This window comes from Leguminivora glycinivorella, chromosome 6 (assembly GCF_023078275.1).
Source record: "Leguminivora glycinivorella isolate SPB_JAAS2020 chromosome 6, LegGlyc_1.1, whole genome shotgun sequence".
Lineage (NCBI taxonomy): Eukaryota > Metazoa > Arthropoda > Insecta > Lepidoptera > Tortricidae > Leguminivora > Leguminivora glycinivorella.
This window is the reverse complement of record NC_062976.1, coordinates 25,877,380-25,898,119: the sequence shown is the minus strand read 5'-3', so window position 1 is coordinate 25,898,119 and position 20,740 is coordinate 25,877,380. Positions and strand designations below refer to the sequence as shown.

Below are 20,740 nucleotides of genomic sequence, written 5' to 3'. Positions count from 1 at the left end.
TCCAATACACTTGCTATGCTTGTAGTTCAATTTTTATGATATTTTTGCTTGCTTGTGGATATAGTAACTTATATACCTTGTACAAAGACCTTTACAGGGGACAGCGCAATCACATTTTTTGCCATACTAAATTGAACCTTATCACTGAGACAGAAAGGTGATCGTATCAGACTAGCGAAAACGGTCCACGTGAGAGGGCATTGTTTGGGCTGGTGTCCCTCTCGCACGTGTGGCCAGTGTTAATGAGGTTACCATATGATAGTAGTAGTATTTCTATCTGTATATTACCTGACTTTATAACTTCTTATATTATTTTAGTGCTATATTCAAACAAAGGTTTCGATATATTTTAAAGAATTGGCAAATAATTATAATGTAATTATTTTGATGCCAATAAATCAAAGATTTGTGTAATAAAAAATACCTTCAATTTGGTATTAGTAGATTTGGTCGTAACTTTGAAAATTGACTGGTATCCCCAATGTATGACAGTGATGACGTCACTGAATAATGTTGACATTGTCAGTAAGTGCGAGAGGGACACCAGCCCAAACAATGCCCTCTCATGTGGACACACTTTTTGACCTAACTACTCATTCTGGTTTAACTATAATTCTGTGACCTTGTAAAAATAATACTTATTTCAATTATCAATTATATACCGGTTGAATAAATCCAGTTACGCGAAGACACAATGGTACCTCACTTATACCATTTCTTCTTCTTCCAGGTTGGCGATTTTTCGGTATCGCTAAAAGCGCCGGGTCGTAACAAGCATTTCCGCGTCCACGTATCCGGATCCCTATATTGTATCGGGCAGCGCAAGTTCCCCACGCTTGACCAACTGGTCGCACATTATCAGCGGGCACCAATCTACACTAATAAGGTATGTGCCATTAAATAAGTAAGGGCCCATTTAGACGGTACGAGAACTCGCATACGAGTTTTATAACATTGCGGTATTTGACGGCTGTGCAAAATTGTATATAGTTATACCCTCAACAGCCCGCAATGTAACTAAAATCGCATGCGAGTTCGCACGTCGTCTAAATCAGGCCTAAGTAAATTATATTATAGAACATTTTTACACAGATTGACTGAGTCCCACGGTAAACTCAAGAAGGCTTGTGTTGTGGGTACTCAGACAACGATATATATAATATACAAATACTTATATATATATACTCCATTGCTTATGAGTCACAGGATATATTATCTTTTTATGTCGCAGGGAAATGGCCAAAACAGAGATTTGAATAAATCTCTAAGGGATATGATCAAATCACGTAGGATGTGAAAATGGCGAATGTATTTTATCATTTCTCTAGAAAATTTCAGTCATTTGATTAAATCCCTGACTCTGTTTAGTGAAATTACAAAATCGGCCAATAGACACGTCTTGTTTTTCTGGGACATAAATAAGTATGTATATCGTCGCTTAGCATCCATAGCAAGGTGTACCTAATAATATATTTATTTATTTTGATTGTGTGTGTTTATATTTTGGTGTCATTTGAAATGTTGGGACATAACAAGTATTTTCGTGTTTATATTATGAATCGATGACGTAATGTGGTCGTATAGTTAGTATCGTATTTACTTCGGAGGAAATAGACCGGAGACGTCTTTATGTTGCGTCTATTTACAAAAAGATTTGCCGAATTTTTAGAAGGGGAAAGATGCATAAATAATTAGTGTCACGCGCATTTTGATATAAAAGCAACATAGATGCACGGTCGGTTTTCAGGCTCACTAGGTAAATATTCGCGCGAAGCGTTTCGCTTCTTTTTTATGCGTACCGCCAAGGAGTGGAATTCTTCGCCGGCGGTTATATTTCCGAGCTCATATAACCGGGCAACTTTCGAATCGAGAGCGAACAGGCATCGTCCGGGCGAGCTCATTCAATCGTAGGTCACGTCGTCGTCTCCGGCCAGTCTCCGGCCAAGAGTCTCGCGGTTTATTTCCTCCGAGCACTACGTGTAGTCACTCGGCAGCGTGAGTTCCCCACGCGCGCCGGTGGGCGGTGCTGTATACTTGTATAGTGACCGGAGTGTTCCCCCCCCGCAGGCGGGCGAGAAGCTGTACCTGGTGCGCCCGCTGCCGCGCGCCGACCCGCCCTGCTGAGCCGGCCGCGACACCGCGCCCCCCGCCCCCGCCGCCGTGCAGCTGGTGACGCGCGCCACGCTACACTGGTAGCCGCCATTTTATATACTACCCGTCTCTTACTTTTAAGCTCTCTCTTCCGCTAGTGCGTTTTCACATTATCCGATCCGATATCGGATGTCGAACCGATAACGATAATTAACTATTAAAATCCTTCCGACGTCCGACATCGGATATAGAATAATGTGAAAACGGACTTATATTCGACCGTGATTCGCTTCAATAATGAAACCTTTGTGAGAACGATACGAATCGATATAATGCCGCCAAAATTAGTGACGACCGAAGGAGCCGAATTACTTTGCGACTCTTCCTTATGGCCGTCATTATTTTAACGATCGAAAACATAAGTCCGATCGGAACGTAAAGCGCAGTTTCGACGTGCAAGTTTTGAAACAGAAATATATGCAAGAAAGAAATGCAAATATTTGCCACTCCCTCTTACCGATTAGTAGTTATAGTTGCGTCTCAAAACTTGCAAGTCTAAACTCGGCTTAACCGTTTAACTCTGACGCAAACGCAAAAAAAAACCAAACGGCCCACGCTCTGTACGGACACGCCTTATATCAACTTTAAAAAAGCTTTATTTATCAAAAAAACAATTATGCCTTTATTTAAACCCAAAATATTTATCTTTAAAACGACATGCAAAAACTAAAATGGCGGATCCCAGCGAGGCGAACACTAAAATTAACATTAGATACCGTAATGAAATTACTGACCTTCAACGCTTCCTTTACTAATATTCCTCATTTCATTCAAGTCAATTTGTATAAATATTCATTCCAATATACCGCAACATTAAACTTGACAGGGCCTTGTATCTACTGATTTTAGAAATATGTTATAATGTAAGAAAAACACTTTCATAATAACTAGTCTGGCAGCAAACGTAGCACACTAGTATGATAAACCTTATCGCGTCGGTGAGTCCCTATCGCACTTAATAATAGTGTGGAATGGACGGCCTGGCGTGATAGGCTTCATCACGAGACCGTGCTTGCTCGCTAAGACAAATAATGTCTGTCTGAGATATACATTATAAACAAGGCTTTGTTAAGTGTATCAATAGTTATCTTGAGCGGGTATCATGACATCACATTGCGTATTAAAATATAATTAAAAAAATACGAACATGTTAACCGCGCCAAGATTTACGCATTTTTTGCCAACATAGCATCTCTTTTCTTTGGCATACGAAAATAAGAAATACGAAGGCCTTCGGCCTTATAAAATTAGTCGAAGCAGGGCCAATGTTTCATTAGTAACTTATCTTTGTTTTATAGTACAAGTTTATAGGGTTTATACTAATGAAATATAACCTAACCTACCTAAGTAAATATACTCGAAGTGCCGGTTTCGACTCTTGCAAGAAATTTTAAAATGCGAATACTGTTTTTGTCCCCTAAAACCTAACGCTATAGTGTCTTACAACTGAATTTAAGTAATCAACTAGTGTATAACGTAATTCAGCGTTTAAAGTCTTCATGTATGAAATTGCTACTATGAATGTGATTTCTCCATAGATATTATTTAGTTACAATGGCAGTTTATCATTCGGTCACTGAAAATTGGGATCAGAGATATTTAAGCCTGAGTCAAAGAGTATTTTCACGACCAGACTCGTCAAAAACCTTTAAAAAGAATCTGGTTCAAAATTTGCCAGACAAACGCGTCCTTGATAATTTAACTTAGAATAGAACTTGACTGACATTTTGGACGCGTGCTCGTGTCTTGGATTTCAAGGCGTAAATAAGTCTTGGAAAGGTAAAAAAAAAACTTAAACTTATTCCGTATAAGAAATTTTGTGTAGGAGAATGAAACCGGCCACTTGCCTAGTTTAATACGGCGTTGATGCAACGCCAAAATATTAATAATTACAATAATAAACCAAAAATTGGCTTCTTTATTGCATCTCTAATAGCGTAAGAGCATTTTCTATATCATATTATTTAGGTAAGTTACGTAGAGTAATGTAAAATGTTTTATAGTTCATGTGTAGATACGGGACGTGTATGCGTCATAGTTTAAATGCTTCATTCAAATTAATATATGAGGGATTGCAAAAAGGGCAGTTTACTCGAGTTTCATGTGTAAATAATTTCATTTTATTTAACTCTTACAAGATCTTTAGAATGATGTAATTTAAAAATCATTCGGTAGGGAGCCAACAATTTAAAAATGAAAATCGAGTCGAATGAATAATCGAGTTACTTAGTATTACATTATTTTAAAGATCAATAAGGAACAAAATAGTCTATAGTTCCCAATAATATAGGTATTATCTGCCAAATGCCATAGATTCTTTTTTTTTTTAAATGACTTCGATTTATTGATGATTTTAAAGCTGAGGTAATATTATGATTTAGATTTATATAAGTGGTAATATAATCTGTAATCTGCACAAGAAAAGTGTCCAGATAGTTTTAAATACTTTGTCATAACTAAAATAACCAATTGTAATAAAACCTAGGTTTCAAAAACTTCCCTTTTTGCAATTGTTATCCAAACACATTTTATACACACCAGTACGTTGTGATGTTTGGCCACGTAAGTTATATGTAAGTCATTCAGGGAGGTCGCGGCGAAGGGGATTTTGTACTTTTTTATAATAGGGCTTAGTGCCCGAGTTATTCCTAATACCAGAGACTGGGTAGTTGCAAAGTTAAGGAAAAACGTGACTTGAGGATTTTTAGGTTATATACAATTGTTGTGAAGGAATAACAATTAAATTACTGTGAATCATGCGAATTTTTGGTTAGAAAACCCTAAAAAGGCCAAATCTGCATATTTACGTATGATGGAGTTACATAGTGAAATAGAGTCCTGTCACGGTCGCCATGTAAGGGGCCGATATGAGAGAATATTTGAATGTGAATAAATACTGATTTATTTAGAATCTAGCGTTTAGAAACTATATTGTATAGGGTCAATTTTTACCTACCTGGTTAAGTCAACATATAAGTCACGTTTTACTTTAATTTTAGCATAATTCTATTAGTCTCTTTAAACAAAGCCAATGAGACGAAATACTCTTTTCTAATACGTAATTAAAATCACGTTTTATAGAAATAACACCAAACTATTTGGTCTCATTGGCGTTGTTTTGTAGAATAAAGTCTGATTAGGAACGCGTAGATTGTTTCCGCAACTATAGTCGTTCGACAACGAATTAGGTCCCAGTGCGAGGGAGACGGTCGCAGTTCAAACTGACATCCATGTTATCCCTTTTTATATCACTGGGTCTCCATTGGCATGAAAGAGATAGCAATATGACGGTCGTCACTGAATATTGCGGTGAGTATGGTATTGTCTGGTACACATAACATCATCGCGATGAGACGATTTTTTACTACTATTCCTTGATATTTATTTATGAGATATTTAAAAATACTTTTAAATATAACATAGCCTAATCTCTTTTTTATTCTAAATACTTAAAAGGACAGTTTTTTGGCCTATTCGTCACTCGATTTATTGTTTTTGGTACCATTATTGTACAAAATGATTGGTTCGTTTTGCAAATTGGGCCAAAAGTACTGTTATTTTGGTATTTTTATAATAGAAATATTGGTATTCGAAACATGACGCTCTAAGAAACAGATAAAACAAAGTGTCTCCAAGGTTTTTTGTCAACAAAAAAAATGTAGTTTGAACTGCGACGAGTAGGAATGTAATCTCAGATTTCCGCTGATGTGACTCTCACTAGTCAGTTAACGCCGGCATCACAATCAGCGCTTCGCTTTAACAATATAACAAATATAACTGTCAGATTATCATCTTTTATTTACGCGGTAACCTCTGTGTGCGAGCGAGACAAACATACATAGATTGTATAGTGTTGTCTCTGTCTCGCTTCGCATCAATTGTGGCCGCCGTAGGCTGTCCCCAAGCCTATCGACGTAGAATCGGCTCTAGCTGACCAAAAAGCGCTTATTAGTATAAAGATGCTTACGTATCGTCGTCTCGTTCATACTTACGAGCATAGAGGAAAGAGAAAGGGAAGAGTTAACTCCAAACATCAGTATTTGTATAGGCATAGTTAAGTGACATCTAGCGACAATCACGCGTCGACTAGCGTGAATTATCAGTACTGCTACTTGTCAATAGATGTCGCGACGAACGAAGAGTCTGCTTGCTCACCTATTTTTAGCGAATATTACAATAGTATTAATCAGTATATTCTGTTTTCAATTCCTTCTGCTTGTAATATAAGTTAACTGGAAGAGATCCCTTAAAGGGATAAGTTCGCCTTTGTACTGAAACTTTTTATTTTTAATATTATGTGCTGTACCGATTCTTTTCTTGTACAATAAAGTGTTTACTTACTTCCTTACTTATAAGTTGTAAACTGTTCTAATAATATTTTTTTGGCAGAAGAGACACTGTTGCCACCTAGTATCGAATAGTGGTACTGACAATTCACGCTATTTGACGCGTGATTGTCGCTAGATGTCACTTAACTACGCCTATACAAATAACTTACATTAACTGATGTATGGTGTTACAACTCTTCCTCTATGCTACCGAGCGATTTTTGGTCCGATTCCGATTTGGAGCGATTCCGCGTCGATATGTTTGGGGAGGCCCTTAGTATACGAGCGTGCGGGAATCGTATATGTCTGTGTTTAACCTGCATACCTGTAGACCTAATCTCATTTAAGGTCTAAAATAGTTTTAATTACTTAATAATTTAGTCAAGATAAAGAACAAAATGATATAATTTATAAGATAATATACTGTGGATAATAATAATAGGGTTCTAAAAATTGGGGGTAAATATCGGGCAAATGTACTCTAGCCCCCTTATTCATAAACGTACTCAGTTATCAAGCCGATAAAGTTCGTTTGTCCCTTTCCGACGTATTGGTGTGATAGAAAGGGACAAACGAAATTTATCGGCTTGATAACTTTAGTGTTCTTTTATGAATAAGGGGGTAGAAATATAACTAATAATTTTTCCTGGAGATTAGAAAAGAAGTAGTGAAAGTTTTTCCACTGAAAGGAGAAAATCATTAATTATATTTTTACTCTTATTTTTTTTATAATAGAGTTCCAGAACATTCCTACAAGAAATAGAAAATTGACGACATTTTAGTGTCGTCTCATTTTCTTAACTTAACTTATGTGAAATGTACTGGCACTACAGTGTTGCCATTTTCTAATTTCTTGTAGGTCTATGTGAATTTGCTTCAATGATTTCCCCCTACTGATAAAACATAGGCGTATTCGATTCTCGTATATTTTTTGTGTGAAATGAACGACGGCAGCTGTTGTGTTGTTTTTTTTTTATATATATTTCTGTTAATTTTGTAGATATTTTAATTTTAACGCAATATATCACATCGACTTGTATTTTGAACTGATTTTTGAGTTTAGTGTGAATGTAGTTTGTATTCAGTGGATATTGACCGTACTGACAATTCTTAACCCTTAAATGCATGACCTTGACAAAAATTTATTCAAATTTGAATTTTGACATGCTGTCAATCGAGTCAAAAATGCCTGATGCATATATAAATCACTATGCATTTAAGGGTTAACCTACCCTTTTACACCTTAAGGGCCAGTTGCATCAACCACAGTTACCAGACACATCAACGTCACGCAGCAAGTCTATGGAAATAATCATACAAAAAAATCAGTCAACGATAAATTCGGTGACAGACGGTGCAACCGACCCTAAGTCTTGCCACGAGTGTGAAGCTAGGAACATACTACGCGGGCGTCCGCCGTCGCGCGACCGCGGACGCGGATCTTGACAATGAATATACACTTTACCGTGCAAACTATCGGTCGTCGGTCGTGGACGTGGCCTTGAGCGCACGGGCGTCCGATCGAAATCTGGCTCGCTGGATGTTTTGGTCAGCCGAAGTCACGTCCCGAAGACCGTGCACACTGATCGGTCGCGGTCGCGTATGTTCCTAGCTTAACACACGTATTCGCATAATTTGCCTTCTGTATACCTCGCTCTAGTACAGTCAGCAGCAGAAGTAGCGTAGCGGGCAAGGTGTTCAAAATGAACTTGACACGATCTTATTTTTAAGACAATAAGAGCGTGTCAAGTTCATTTTGAACACCTTGCCCGCTACGCTACTTCTGCTGCTGACTGTACGAGCGAGATGTTTCTATACATTAGTAGTAGTAGGTTACAGATGTAGCGCTAAAAGCTTTTCCTTCGTATTTTTCCGGAAACGTCATGCTAGTTCACACAGCGTCAGGACGTCTTGCACTGAGACTGACTGAAATAACATGACACGTTTGTACTTGTCCGTAACAATAGGAAGGAAAATCTTTTCCCACTACATCTGTACGCACTGCGATGTCAGTATCAAAGTCTTGGTAGGGCTACTTCAATCATAAGGTTTATTAATTGTGAGTTAACAGTAGACAATGGTACCTTGGACTCTTAAAGGGTTGAAAATGTTTGACAGACGTATATTAGGTAAATTTTGAGAATGACCTTTCAAAAATATTTCACAACATTCATACAGTTTCGGTAAGAATGCTGTTTCATATTTTAGAGGTTTATAATCTCAAAATTCCATAATCTTAATTTATCTGCCTACAATTCCTAGCTACTACAGGATTGTGTATCGTCCAAGAGAGCTCCAATGTAATTTAAAGTTTTAGGGTACATTCGGTTACTTTTATGGTGGTAACTCAAAGTATCATAATAGTGACTACTTTTTAATCTTTGGCAGTTACGGTTTACGATATGAGATACTTCATATTTAGTGGTATACGGATGTACTCTTCAATTTAAAAACTTATGGTTAGGTAGAGTAACGGGAATTTAGCTCGGGGCAAGAAAATAGCATTACTATTCCATAATTTCATATAATTTATGGTGTCAAGTGTTTGTAATAACACCCCATAATGTTATCTTGCCCCATCGTTCCACTTACGCCACCAGGGGGGTTACCATGAAGTGCTAAAGCCGTTCAGTTTAGGTTGAGAGAAAGGGACGAAGCTATAGCAGTTCCATAGCTCCGTCCCTCTCTCTCAACCTAAACTGAACGGCTTTAGCACTTCATGGTAGCCCCCCTGACCCTATTGGCAGCGATTGCATTTTGTACCGACACATTAAATTGAAATAGATTATTTTTATACAACATTTTGCTTAGCAGCGACGTGCATCAAGCGTAGGGTTTTGTACGTAGCTTAAGGTAGAACTATAGAACGATCTCCAAGCACACTGAAAGAGTGTCAAATAAGAGCCTCCTCACACCAGCGTCTCAAGTATCGGAGTCTAGTCAATCCTATGGCACTGGTGTTAAAGCAAGTAAGCTATGGCGATAGAAAGGACCAAAAATAGTCGCTTCCGTATAAATAAAAGAGTGAGAGAGCGTTATAGTTCATTGCTCGGCGACTAACTATCATCGCTCATAGTGTTGTGTTCCTGCCGGTGAGTAAGGCTGCCAGAGCTCAACGAGGGGGCGGTGTGCTGATGACGGGAGGACTTACGGAACTGACTTATTCCGTCTATTGTCCTTTGAGTCGTCGGCAACCCGAACCCTCCTTGGAACTTGTGCACTCCTTTTTACTGTGTATTTAACACAGCAAAAGGGAATGTACAAGTTTCTAATGGGGTGGCAACGCGCGTGTGATACTCTTTGAGTTGCAGGCGTCCAAAGGTTACGGTGACCGCTTTCCATCAGGCGCACGCGCAGGCGTACGCTTGTTTGCCACCAACGTAGTATAAAAAAATATATAAAAAAATCGCGTCTCTTTTATTTACACGGGAGTTTACACCTTTTGTTATATGCCGATAGCTCATAGCTTACACGCTTCTGGTGTGACCAGTGCCTATGGCGCTGATGTTCAAAAGACGCTAGTGTGCCATCGCCGGATGGCCCTAAAGGTTATGTGAGGGTGTTTTCTGTTCGCTTCCAGTATTTCATACAGGCATTTATTTTGTATACATTCAGATTTTATAAAACCAGTATTTGTGTTAGACTCAGTATAATATACTTTTGTGTTTTAAGTGTGGTATCAGTTTTATAGTTAAGTATTTTACATTAACGACGGCTTCTGTGTTGGAAAACATCCTGCTGATTTTGACTATGATTGTGAATTTGGCATATGACTTGAGTTTTAATTACAGCAAGTAACTCGTATTTGTTTTAAGTATTCATTTTTAAAGAAAAGCTTATATTGATGTTATTCTGTTTTATGAGTTAAATATAAGGACAAATTGTATTAGGTATATAGTTTTATGTTGTCAAAACAGTGAAACTCAAGTAATATGCCGAACGCCTGACTTTTCGATGTATTGTACTTTTGTACTCGATAACGGAGGTTGACGAATGTAGTGTTGTACATATTTTATACGAGTCCCTATTATTGACCAGGACTTTAGTAAATGTCGCAAGTCTTATGTTAACCCTTTAACTGCTTTGTGCGTGAAGCGAAAACGTGTAAAGTATCGAAAGAATTGGTTGGAAATCAGGGCCATTTATAGAAATGTGAAGACACTAAAAATGATAATATATTCTGAAAGACGCATTTACAAAAGCCATAGACGTCTAAAGGCAAGAAAAAAATCTACTTAAAATAACGCTTAAACTTTAACAACGGTTAAAAACCGATTAATAATTAACAAAATTGTTTGAAACTGTAAAACTTTTAATTTTAACAAATGACCAGGTCTTTGTTTCAAACATGCTTGTGATAATGATTATCATGTGGCTATGGCATATAAACAATTAAACATTTGAAAGAAATTGGTAAACGCGTGTTGAAAGGGATGGTTGTAAACAATTCTATACTGCATTTAGTCTTCCTGTTTCGATATCGTTCGGCACAAACACTTACGGGTCACAAAAACGACAAGTTTCAGTCATATTTTATTACTAAAAATACATTGGACATTAACACTAACGTATCATTAAAGTTTCACCCTCGATTTTAAAGTGTCCAATGTGACTCCATTAAAAAAAGGAAGCTTTACTTAAACATTGCCAAAAGTAGAGGAATTACGGAAACTTACATTCCTAAGCTTACACTAATATAAACTGACATATTCGATGTACATTTCAAAACAAATTTGTACCTTAATAACCCAATAGGTGCATTTTTGTTTTCAAAATTGTAAAGATTTTGGTACCAAAGTACCTCCACCGGATTGAAGCTAACTGTATTAAAATAAGACTTAGAGTTATAGAGTGATTGAGTTTTTTTATTATTTTTGTATTGCTCAAATGTAATTTAATTTGTAACCATGTGTTTGTACGTTTCGTGTATATCCCGTAACGATGATATGATACCATTGTAAGTGCAGTGTATAATATTTAACTATATAATTTATTTATTAATTTGCAAAATGGTTTTCATTTCGTGATCCCTCCCCAATCTCCCCTAGTTGCAATGTAGTCGTTTAAAAAGTGCCTTCTGTACGTTCACATATGGTTCAAGTTCAACATATAACGTATGCGGAATGAAATCTGGACAAAGTTTTGATATCGTACAGAGTAAGTAAATAAATAAACTAAAATAATGTATAAATGCCAGATTAAAGTTTACATATCTGTCATTTAAACTGGTAAGTTTCATGAGTATTGGATTCCTTTTCTCGAAATGATGGTCAATCGAGAAGGACGACCTAGCGAAACTGTTTGTAATTTCTACATATCAATTTTCTGTGACCGAATGCAAAAGCCCGAGGAAAGTTTTGTAGGAAGGGTTAGAAGCTAACAGTCAATTTATAATATTTTTGCGTCCTTTTTCTTTACAAAAACTACCGCAACAAAGCGTGGTTCAAGAAAACATTACAGCATTGGCAAGTTTTCTGGGAGAGATTTGATTAAAAGAAATGTCGGCCCCCTAAGGCACAAAATCTTACAGAGAGCTCGAGACAGCATTCGAATGGGGCAGCGAAAGTGATAAAAATTATCTTGAAGACATGAGTATCGACGATACACATTCAAAAAAAGTTAGACCTATAATAGTCTTCAAAAAATAAAAAACTTTGAAAATGCTAATGCTAATGATCCTACGGACAAGAATGTGAAAAATGTCGAGCATACGAAGCTTCTTTAAAAAGTTATCACATGGAAGATAAATTTGGACCTTAAAAAATGCTAACATTGGTTTTGTCGACACCGATGGACATAAAGTATCACAAGTTCTGTTAGAAGCTTCACATTGGCGAAAACTAACTCTTTTATTTATCGATATTCAATACATAATTAAAATCACGAAAGATATCAAAAATAAACTATGTTATATTAATTTTATAAGACATTGAATTTTGTCCAGATTTCATTCCGCATACGTTATTAACCCTTATCTAGAATGCATAAATCTGTAAAGTTTGCTCAATCATTTCAGATTAATTTAGGTTACAAGGTTACTTTAAAGAGAAGTCACTTTTCCTGTAATTCACATGATTTAACCTTTTTTAAAATGGAAAAACCGGCCAAGTGCGAGTCGGGCTCGCGCACAAAGGGTTCCGTAGCAGCAAACCAAAATTACAGTTAAATCAACCTATCTCAAAAACTATAAGAGATACTTTGATCAAACCAAAAATCGTTGAAAGAGTTAATTAGCATGCATCACCTCTATTTTTTTTAGAATTTTATACCCCGTAGTTATAAAAATAGAGGGGGGGGGACATACTTTTTACGACTTTGAGAGCTGATATCTCAAAAACCGTTCACTTTAAGAAAAATGTTTTTTAGAAAACTTTATATCATTTTAAAAGACCTTTCCATTGATACCCCACACGGGTATGTACATCGAAAAAAAAATTTTCATCCCTCAGTTACATGTATGGGGGGCCCCACCCCAATTTTTTTTTACTATTTAGTGTCATAATTTTGTAGCGGTTCATACAACACATATTCCCATCAAATTTCATCACTGTAGTACTTATAGTTTCCGAGTAAATCGGCTGTGACAGACGGACAGACGGACAGACGGACAGACGGACAGACGGACAGACGGACATGACGAAACTATAAGGGTTCCGTTTTTGCCATTTTGGCTACGGAACCCTAAAAAAAGGGTGAGAAATAGATTTTGAACTAATGATATCCTCAAAAGCGTGGTCGGTCTGCAATCATTAGCAAAACGATTTTTATGTAGTCTTTTTATTGAATTTTCCTGCAGATTACAGGAATTCTGGTAAGTAATAGTTGGTACAGTCACCGGCATAAATATGTGATGATTTCTGTACCTTGTCAATTAACGTCTTGTTTGAAATGTCATACGAAATTGTCAAACGATTAAAAGTGACAAGGTACAGAAATCATCACTTTATGCCGGTGACTGTACTATTGTCCCTGCTGTTTGTAAGGGCAACAAGGAGTTGAATACACTACAAACAAAATAAAATAGGTCACCTTGTTCACGTAGCAACTACTATTGATTCAACAACATATTCCTTTCATTTCGTTTGAAAACAGTCGGCTTTGCTACAAGTAAGAGTTGTGTTAGCTATGTTGTCACGTCGGGATAAACTGTACGTTCAGCCATGGGAGGAAAGGAGGTTCCAGGACCATAGATCTAAGGTAAGTTTGTACATAATTAATAATTATAGGTACGTATCTAAAGATAGTCGATATAAAAAACTGTAGGTAAACAAAGGAAGATCTACCTACAACATACTTTTGGAGTAAGTTCTTCGAGGCCACAAATTTTTTATTTAGTACCAGCTTTTTGAAATTTAAATTAGAGTGTAGCGAGAGGCCGCCAAACCCACGAGTTGCTATTATCTTGGGTCTCGAGTAGCCAAGGTAGCCACAGAACTATATCGTCACTACTTTTAAAAAATCTCGTATCTCACGCTGCTCCTCAAAGTTAAAACGCAGTAAGTCTGTCTATATGCATTCCATACATACTTACTACAATTTTCTTTTCATTGTCAGACGAAGATACAAGTTTTTTTAAAAGTAGTGACGATATTTAGATAGAAGAAATAAATTTTTCTAAGGGACCGAGCATATCAGATTTTGTAGGTACTGAAGTTGTTACTTGCCTGTGATTGGAAATACGTCTCAGGCCCTTAAATATAACGTAACGAACGAGGCATTTTTAGGGTTCCGTATTTATGCTTTTGTTGACTTCAACTTACAAAAAATGACGCCCGAAAGCTGCAAGTTGTAAATAAAGACGGACAACTCAGTGGATTTGACCGAGTTCGTTGTCCTTAAAAATGATTCAATCATCATCATTGTCAAGGTCCGCTCAGCCCTTCCAGCTATAGACGACCGCCCCCCGCCCCCGCGCGCCCACGTCGCCGTGAAACTGAAGAAGTACCAACGGGAAGCCGACCGAGCCCGCAAGATAGAGCAGGACAACTACAGTCTGCTGCAGCGGCTCTCCTCTATCATGAGGACTAAGCGGCTTGACAACTGCTGGGAGACGCCACTACCCAAGTAGGTGTAATACTCGCTATTATCATAGTTCATGTGAAAAGTGGGAACTAACAATGTGTGTGGAAATTTCCATACAAAAAAATGGAAACGCTAAGGCACTGGTCCCATCAAAAACGAACACGGGAGAGACTACCTTTTATTTCTTTTCGATCCTCGCTTTAGGTAGGCCCAGTGCCTAAATTCGGTGACGGATGGTTTAGTGCAACCGATACATAAACTAAAGCTAGGAACATATTACGCGGACGTCCGCCGTCGCGCGACCGCGGACGCGGATCTAGACAATGAATATACACTTAACGGCCTTGAGTCCGATCGAAATCTGGCTCGCTGGATGTTTTGGTCAGCCGAAGCCACGTCCCGAAGACCGTGCACACCGATCGGTTCGGTCGCGGTCGGACGTCCGCGTAGTAATAATATGTTCCTAGCTTAACTCGCAAAAGACATCAACGCGCTTCTATTCTTATCTTCATCTTACCTATGTATAGCTGAAAATCGCGCTTTTATTTAAACGGCGATATAAAAAAAGAAACATTTTTCCAGTTTCCATCACAAAGTGGGCATGTTCTACGAAGATGACGTGCTGACCGGGCGGGTTGCCGCGCGAGCTAGTTCACAAGTGTCCGAAGATTTCTCCTACACGGGACATGTCAAATGCTTCGCCTGCTACCAAAAGAGGGTAGGTTACAAAGAGAGAGCTAAGTAATTTGACCTTAGGTAACCTTACACATTGACCGACCGATTCAGTGACCAGACAGATTTTTACTAAGACTACTTATGTCCACCAGTCATCAGAGTGCCGGAGAATCCGCAAATTACGACCGGTTGTAGACGTTTTTTGTATGATAGATGATAGTCAATGTGTAAATATAGATTAGGGCTCCCGGTCGCGTCCGTGTTTCGTGTACCCGTTGCCGGGTATCCGTTCCCGTGTTACACGAATCCGGATTTCTGGCCCGTTCGGAACGGGTAATTAGGGACCGTGTAATTAAGGTCCGGGTACCCGTGTAGTCCGTGCGTCCGGATCGACGGACTCTAAAAACCCGCGGGTCCGATCCGTTCTCGACGTATAGTGATGCTTGATGATCGTTCGCGTTCTTGGTTCAAGCGAATATGAAAATCAGTTTAAAGAACCAAAAATGATAAAACCTTAATAACTAAAACGAGAAAGGGACAGCGGATCAATTGTGAATGGGGGACAAATTTTAATTACTCGATTTTTTTCCATGTTTTACATTTTAGGTATTATTATATAGGGCACGCGTTTTCAGTGGCCTAAATTATTATGATGTCAGAAAGCATGAAACTTGGTGTGCACATAGCTTTGACGTTCATAAGAATAAATAGAAGTAGAAACAGGCCGAGGAGTCAATCTCTTCCCTCCACTATTATATCCCAATTTTAGCGTTTTAAAATTTTCACGAAAACTATTAAAGGTTTTGATAAGTAAATATTACGAGTAGGTACTTACCAGAAATATGTCTAGGAGAAGTACCATGAAATTCTCTACAATATTTCCATTTTAAGTATATTACTAACAGTCGGTAGTGCTACCCCTACTCATCCCACTAGTAGTTAAACACAATTATTATGCGGGGGACTTAAGCATAATTTAAAAATGATGAGTTAAAGCTATATACCTTAAAAGACAGTATTGTAGAAATTTTTTATGGAGAATATACTTTTCCTAAATATCGTGATTATAGCTTTCACGGTTTTCATGACAATATAAAAAAAACTGAAGATAATGATATAATGAGGGAAAAGAGGGGAAACATTGACATTTCGGCGTCTGCGTACTTTTATTTTTTTCTGTTAAGTGTTTGTAAGTTATCTATATACATGTCAAATCTCATGCTTTTTGTCACACCCTATCCGACTAGCTCAAGTTAAGAACCAGGACTATGGATACATATTCACTTCAAAGTGGTTCCCTCCAAAATAACAAAAAAAATACCATTCTTATCTAGGTATTTGTAAAACAGCGCGGCTACATCTAGAACTTTTCAAACAAAAGGTTTGTCCATGTCAAAGGGAAGCCGAGTGTGAGGTTTGAGTGTCATTATTATCAGTAAAAATCACCACGGGTATTGGTTATTGTGCCGCCCACAAGTCATTATTATTATACCTTTGTCTTCTCATGCGACGTTAATTCTACTAACTTCTTAGATAAAAACTAATAACTCGACAGTTCAAATACATTTCCTTAATTTGAAAGATATTTATGAAATAAAACTGTGGAAACTGAGTGTCACCCGTTGACCACGGACGCTGTAAAGTGTTCGAAACGTCGGGATGAATAGTAAATTCAGGATACGCAATTTAATCCGTTTCCATAGTTATGTATTTATCTATTTAAGTATGTATATCGTCGCTTAGCACCCATAGTACAAGCTTTGCTTAGTTTGGGGCTAAGTCGATCTGTGTAATGTCCCCAATATTTATTTATTTATTTTACAACTATGAGACGTAGATATAACTATACTATAGGTGGTATGGTCCCTATAGTAAGGCACCATGAACATTATAAAACAATCAAGTAATAGAACTAATATAGTATTTTTCACACAAACCAATACCCTGTTTAGACTTTTATTAGTTAACCTAGAGACAAATAAAGTCTATTAAACTCTACTTTTCGCAATTGTCTTAAGCAACTTTATTGAAAAAAAAAACCAGTAGACTAGTGTGCCTGGCGAATAATGGACCTATAGGAATAGGAATACGTTTGTAATATTTGTATTGAATATCACTCCATATTATCTAATCTGTACGAGTAGCCTACAACGTAACGGGAACAAGTACAAAAAATATAGTTAACACGTTATTGATCAAAATAAAACGAGTATGTATAAAACCAATTCGTATTCGTTCGCTAAATTAATATAAATTTTAAATTTCACCTAAGTATTTTTTTAAATACAAACCGGCACGGCAATAAGTCGATCGGTCCGCCGGCCGCCTCGTGTGTTCAATACCCGAACGGTGCCGAAGTCCGTGCGTCCGGCCGTCCGGCCCCGAACGCCGATTCGGCACTACACGCGCGAACGGCACTACACGGGAACGGACTTCGGCGGGTTCGGGTAGTTCGGACGCTTAGCACCGCCGGGGCTAAGGGGCCGGGCGCACGGATCGGCGGGTAGTAACGAATATCCAGAGCCCTAATATAGATGCGAACAAAGTGCCAAAAATATGTATTTAGGACTTTATTGCGTATGCGATAAGGTTGTGGATACATATTTTTGACACTACTTACCCGCATCTATTTTTACTTTATTTATTTTAATTTGACTGTAGCTACATCTCGGACACTGGCGATCAAATATATGAAAGAGGCGCGTTCCTAGCACACATTCTAATCTAAGCTCAGTGTAGGTGAACGCGTACCATGCCTGTATGAGTGAGATATGACAGGTCGACTGTTCGCGTTCTTGACAGGCGGTAACTGTGAGGTAACCGAGAGGGGGTGGGCGGCACTTTCAGCGGGGAGCGGGAGTGGCCATACTGTACGATAGTACTCTTTATTATACTGTGCCTTTACGTTTGATAGCTGACATGGGATACAAAATTAAATGTTATAATCAGTTGATATCTTTATTTGTTGCAGAAAACCGTGCTTCAGCTGAACAAGGTGTACGGAACACGCAGCTCGTCCTCAACCCTACCTTCTATTTGAATTGACTGACTAATTGTGTAACTTAAAACCATGAATTTTTAAATATACATTTTGATGTCTTGTTCTCTAACAAAACATGAGTTTCTAATGGCATGTGTTCAGTTCCCAGCAAAAACATATATAACTCCGTATAGACAGATAAAGTCTAAGAAAAAAACGTACCTACCTCAGTACCATACAGAAAAAGGTACGGTGGCCTAGATGGCATTACACCTTTGGGGTACGCTCAGCTAGATGGCGCTAATGTTAATATTTGACATTTTAAAACATATCAAGAATATGGCCCAAATTGTCAAAACTGAGGTTCAAAAGTTTCAAGCCTGTGTCAAGAGATGGCAGTCTATGCACTGTGATTACATATTTTACTTCGACAGTAACTTTCTATAATACTCGATCCTCTTTGGTTCCCAGTAACTTTTAAATGTATATTTGAAATTCTTGGTCGTTCTCAAAAAATAAGGTTACGACCCAAATAAAACCTAAAGAATAGTGGCAATGAGACAAAATCGCAGACATAATTACGTTTAGAGAATGATCTTGCTACTTATGAAAGAACTGGCTCCGTAGCCGAATGGCATTTCTGCGACGCGAAACGAAATCGAAACGCCGTAGAAAGGTAGTCTGGCTCTTACTGGCTCTGTCGCGCCAATACGCAAGAGCGATAGAGATAGATAGCTAAGAAAGAGATATTAGCAAGCGTTTGTGCATTCGGCTACGCACACTTTTCATTGACACTTCTATCTCTCAATAAGATCAGTGTAGCAATTTTGCACTAAAATAAATGTTGTTTTCAGTACAGATGGTGTTTTTTTACGCACTAGTGCGAGAAGTAGTTCATTATATGCCAGGTCGAAACTTCGGAGGCTCATCTGTACTGAAAAACGTCGTACGATACACGTGCGAAAAGGAAATTCGTAACTCGTGTCGATTTAAAACACTCCCTTCGGTCGTGTTTTAATTTATCGCCACTCGTTTCGAACTTCCTTTTTTACGCACTTGTATCGTAATGTACTATTATGTCGTTGTGTACAAATTAAATAGTACATTACGATACAAGTGCGTAAAAAAGGAAGTTCGAAACGAGTGGCGATAAATTAAAACACGACCGAAGGGAGTGTTTTAAATCGACACGAGTTTCGCACGTGTATCGTACGACGTTTTTCAGTACAGATGAGCCTCCGAAGTTTCGACCTGGCATATAATGAACCACTTCTCGCACTAGTGCGTAAAAAAAACACCATCTGTACTGAAAAATAAATATTATGTGAGAATTTGCCACCCTCTACTTAACTGCCACGTTGTGCGGTATTGTTGTAAAATAATTTCAATAAAACAATCATTAAATTGGACAGAATTTATTGATATAGATACAAATGGGCTCAATGTCATACTGAACATAATTTCATAGAGCCTACGCTCTTACGTTCTGAGTTAAAATGAAACATAAATACTATGTTATATCAAAAGCTGTCGTTGCATACGCTAGTAACTCACGACGCTTTTATTTAAAGCTATTTGAGTCATACAGATATATAGAAAAACGAAATAGTCTCTTCTGTTATTGAAAATTAAGTGCATCGCTTACTTTTTCGTAGAAAATATTAGACATCATCTTGTTTTTATTAGAGCCAAAAGAAGGTGGTTCATATTTTAAGATGGATTTCACAACTTAATTTTTAATCACAGAAAACACTCTGTACGACCCGTTTTCGAGTTTGTCCATCAAATTACGAAATCGATAAAACAAGTGAAAAAAAAAACAATAGATCATCACATTAGAGTTATCACAACGAAGCCGCAGCACCGCAGGCAGCCGATTTAAATTTTACATCAATATAGGAGCAAGTGGTGTATCTGTGAACACCATGTATATAGTGATAGTGTACAATAAAATCCTTAACGCAACGAATGTGGCAACACCGACTAGCTGTCAAATTTAAGGCCGAAACACATTACGCGACGCCATTTTGATAGGACTTATCACGCATCGTATTAAAAATATATTTCGGCCTTAACGTATTCGTTGTAATTAGTTGTGATCGCGATTTAATTTCACAATACATCAATGGTTTCCACAGATACAAAACTTAAAGTTTACCTAGTTTAAACAACGTCGGTGCTAGGGCCTTTTTGCGCCGCCGAGCGGACGTGAAGTCGCTTAGTTTACTTATAGCTAGCCCCGCCGCCCGAGTATGGCGAATAAATACGAACGTTTACAGTAGTCGACGGTGTACTTACATCACTCACCATAGATCAAATATAAAAAAAAATCATGACGTTTAATGACACAAGCGCCTTTTACAAAAGTATGTTTGACTTTATTAATAGTCTATGGTCTGATATAAGTTCATCGTTCGGTGTTTTTGGCTTGATGCTATGGTAGTTTGTTTGACACCCTACTTACAAATCACAAGAAAATATTATTTTCTACAAAAACAATTTAGTTCTATCATAAACATAAAAAAAATTGGAAACATAATTGTTTCAATAAAGTAAGATACTTCACTAACAAGTAAATTGAAGT

General features: G+C 37.7%; 2 protein-coding genes across 2 annotated transcripts in view; both read left to right on the top strand.

Moving 5' to 3' along the window:
- The window catches only part of LOC125227291 (cytoplasmic protein NCK1), a 32,495-nt gene extending 26,065 nt beyond the window's left edge, over nucleotides 1-6,430 (top strand). The window contains exons 8-9 of the mRNA XM_048131564.1: nucleotides 731-886; nucleotides 2,068-6,430. Of these exons, the coding sequence (XP_047987521.1) occupies nucleotides 731-886; nucleotides 2,068-2,124 (213 nt within the window). The 3' untranslated portion in view covers nucleotides 2,125-6,430. The remainder of the gene's footprint in view (nucleotides 1-730; nucleotides 887-2,067) is intronic.
- A 7,102-nt stretch (nucleotides 6,431-13,532) lies between these two features.
- Nucleotides 13,533-18,284, top strand: LOC125227499 (uncharacterized protein CFAP97D2). Its single transcript, XM_048131831.1, has 3 exons — nucleotides 13,533-13,676; nucleotides 14,347-14,543; nucleotides 18,148-18,284. Exons 1-3 carry the CDS (start codon nucleotides 13,605-13,607, stop codon nucleotides 18,164-18,166), a joined length of 288 nt encoding a protein of 95 aa, XP_047987788.1. The 5' UTR covers nucleotides 13,533-13,604; the 3' UTR covers nucleotides 18,167-18,284.
- Nucleotides 18,285-20,740: the final 2,456 nt, after the last annotated feature.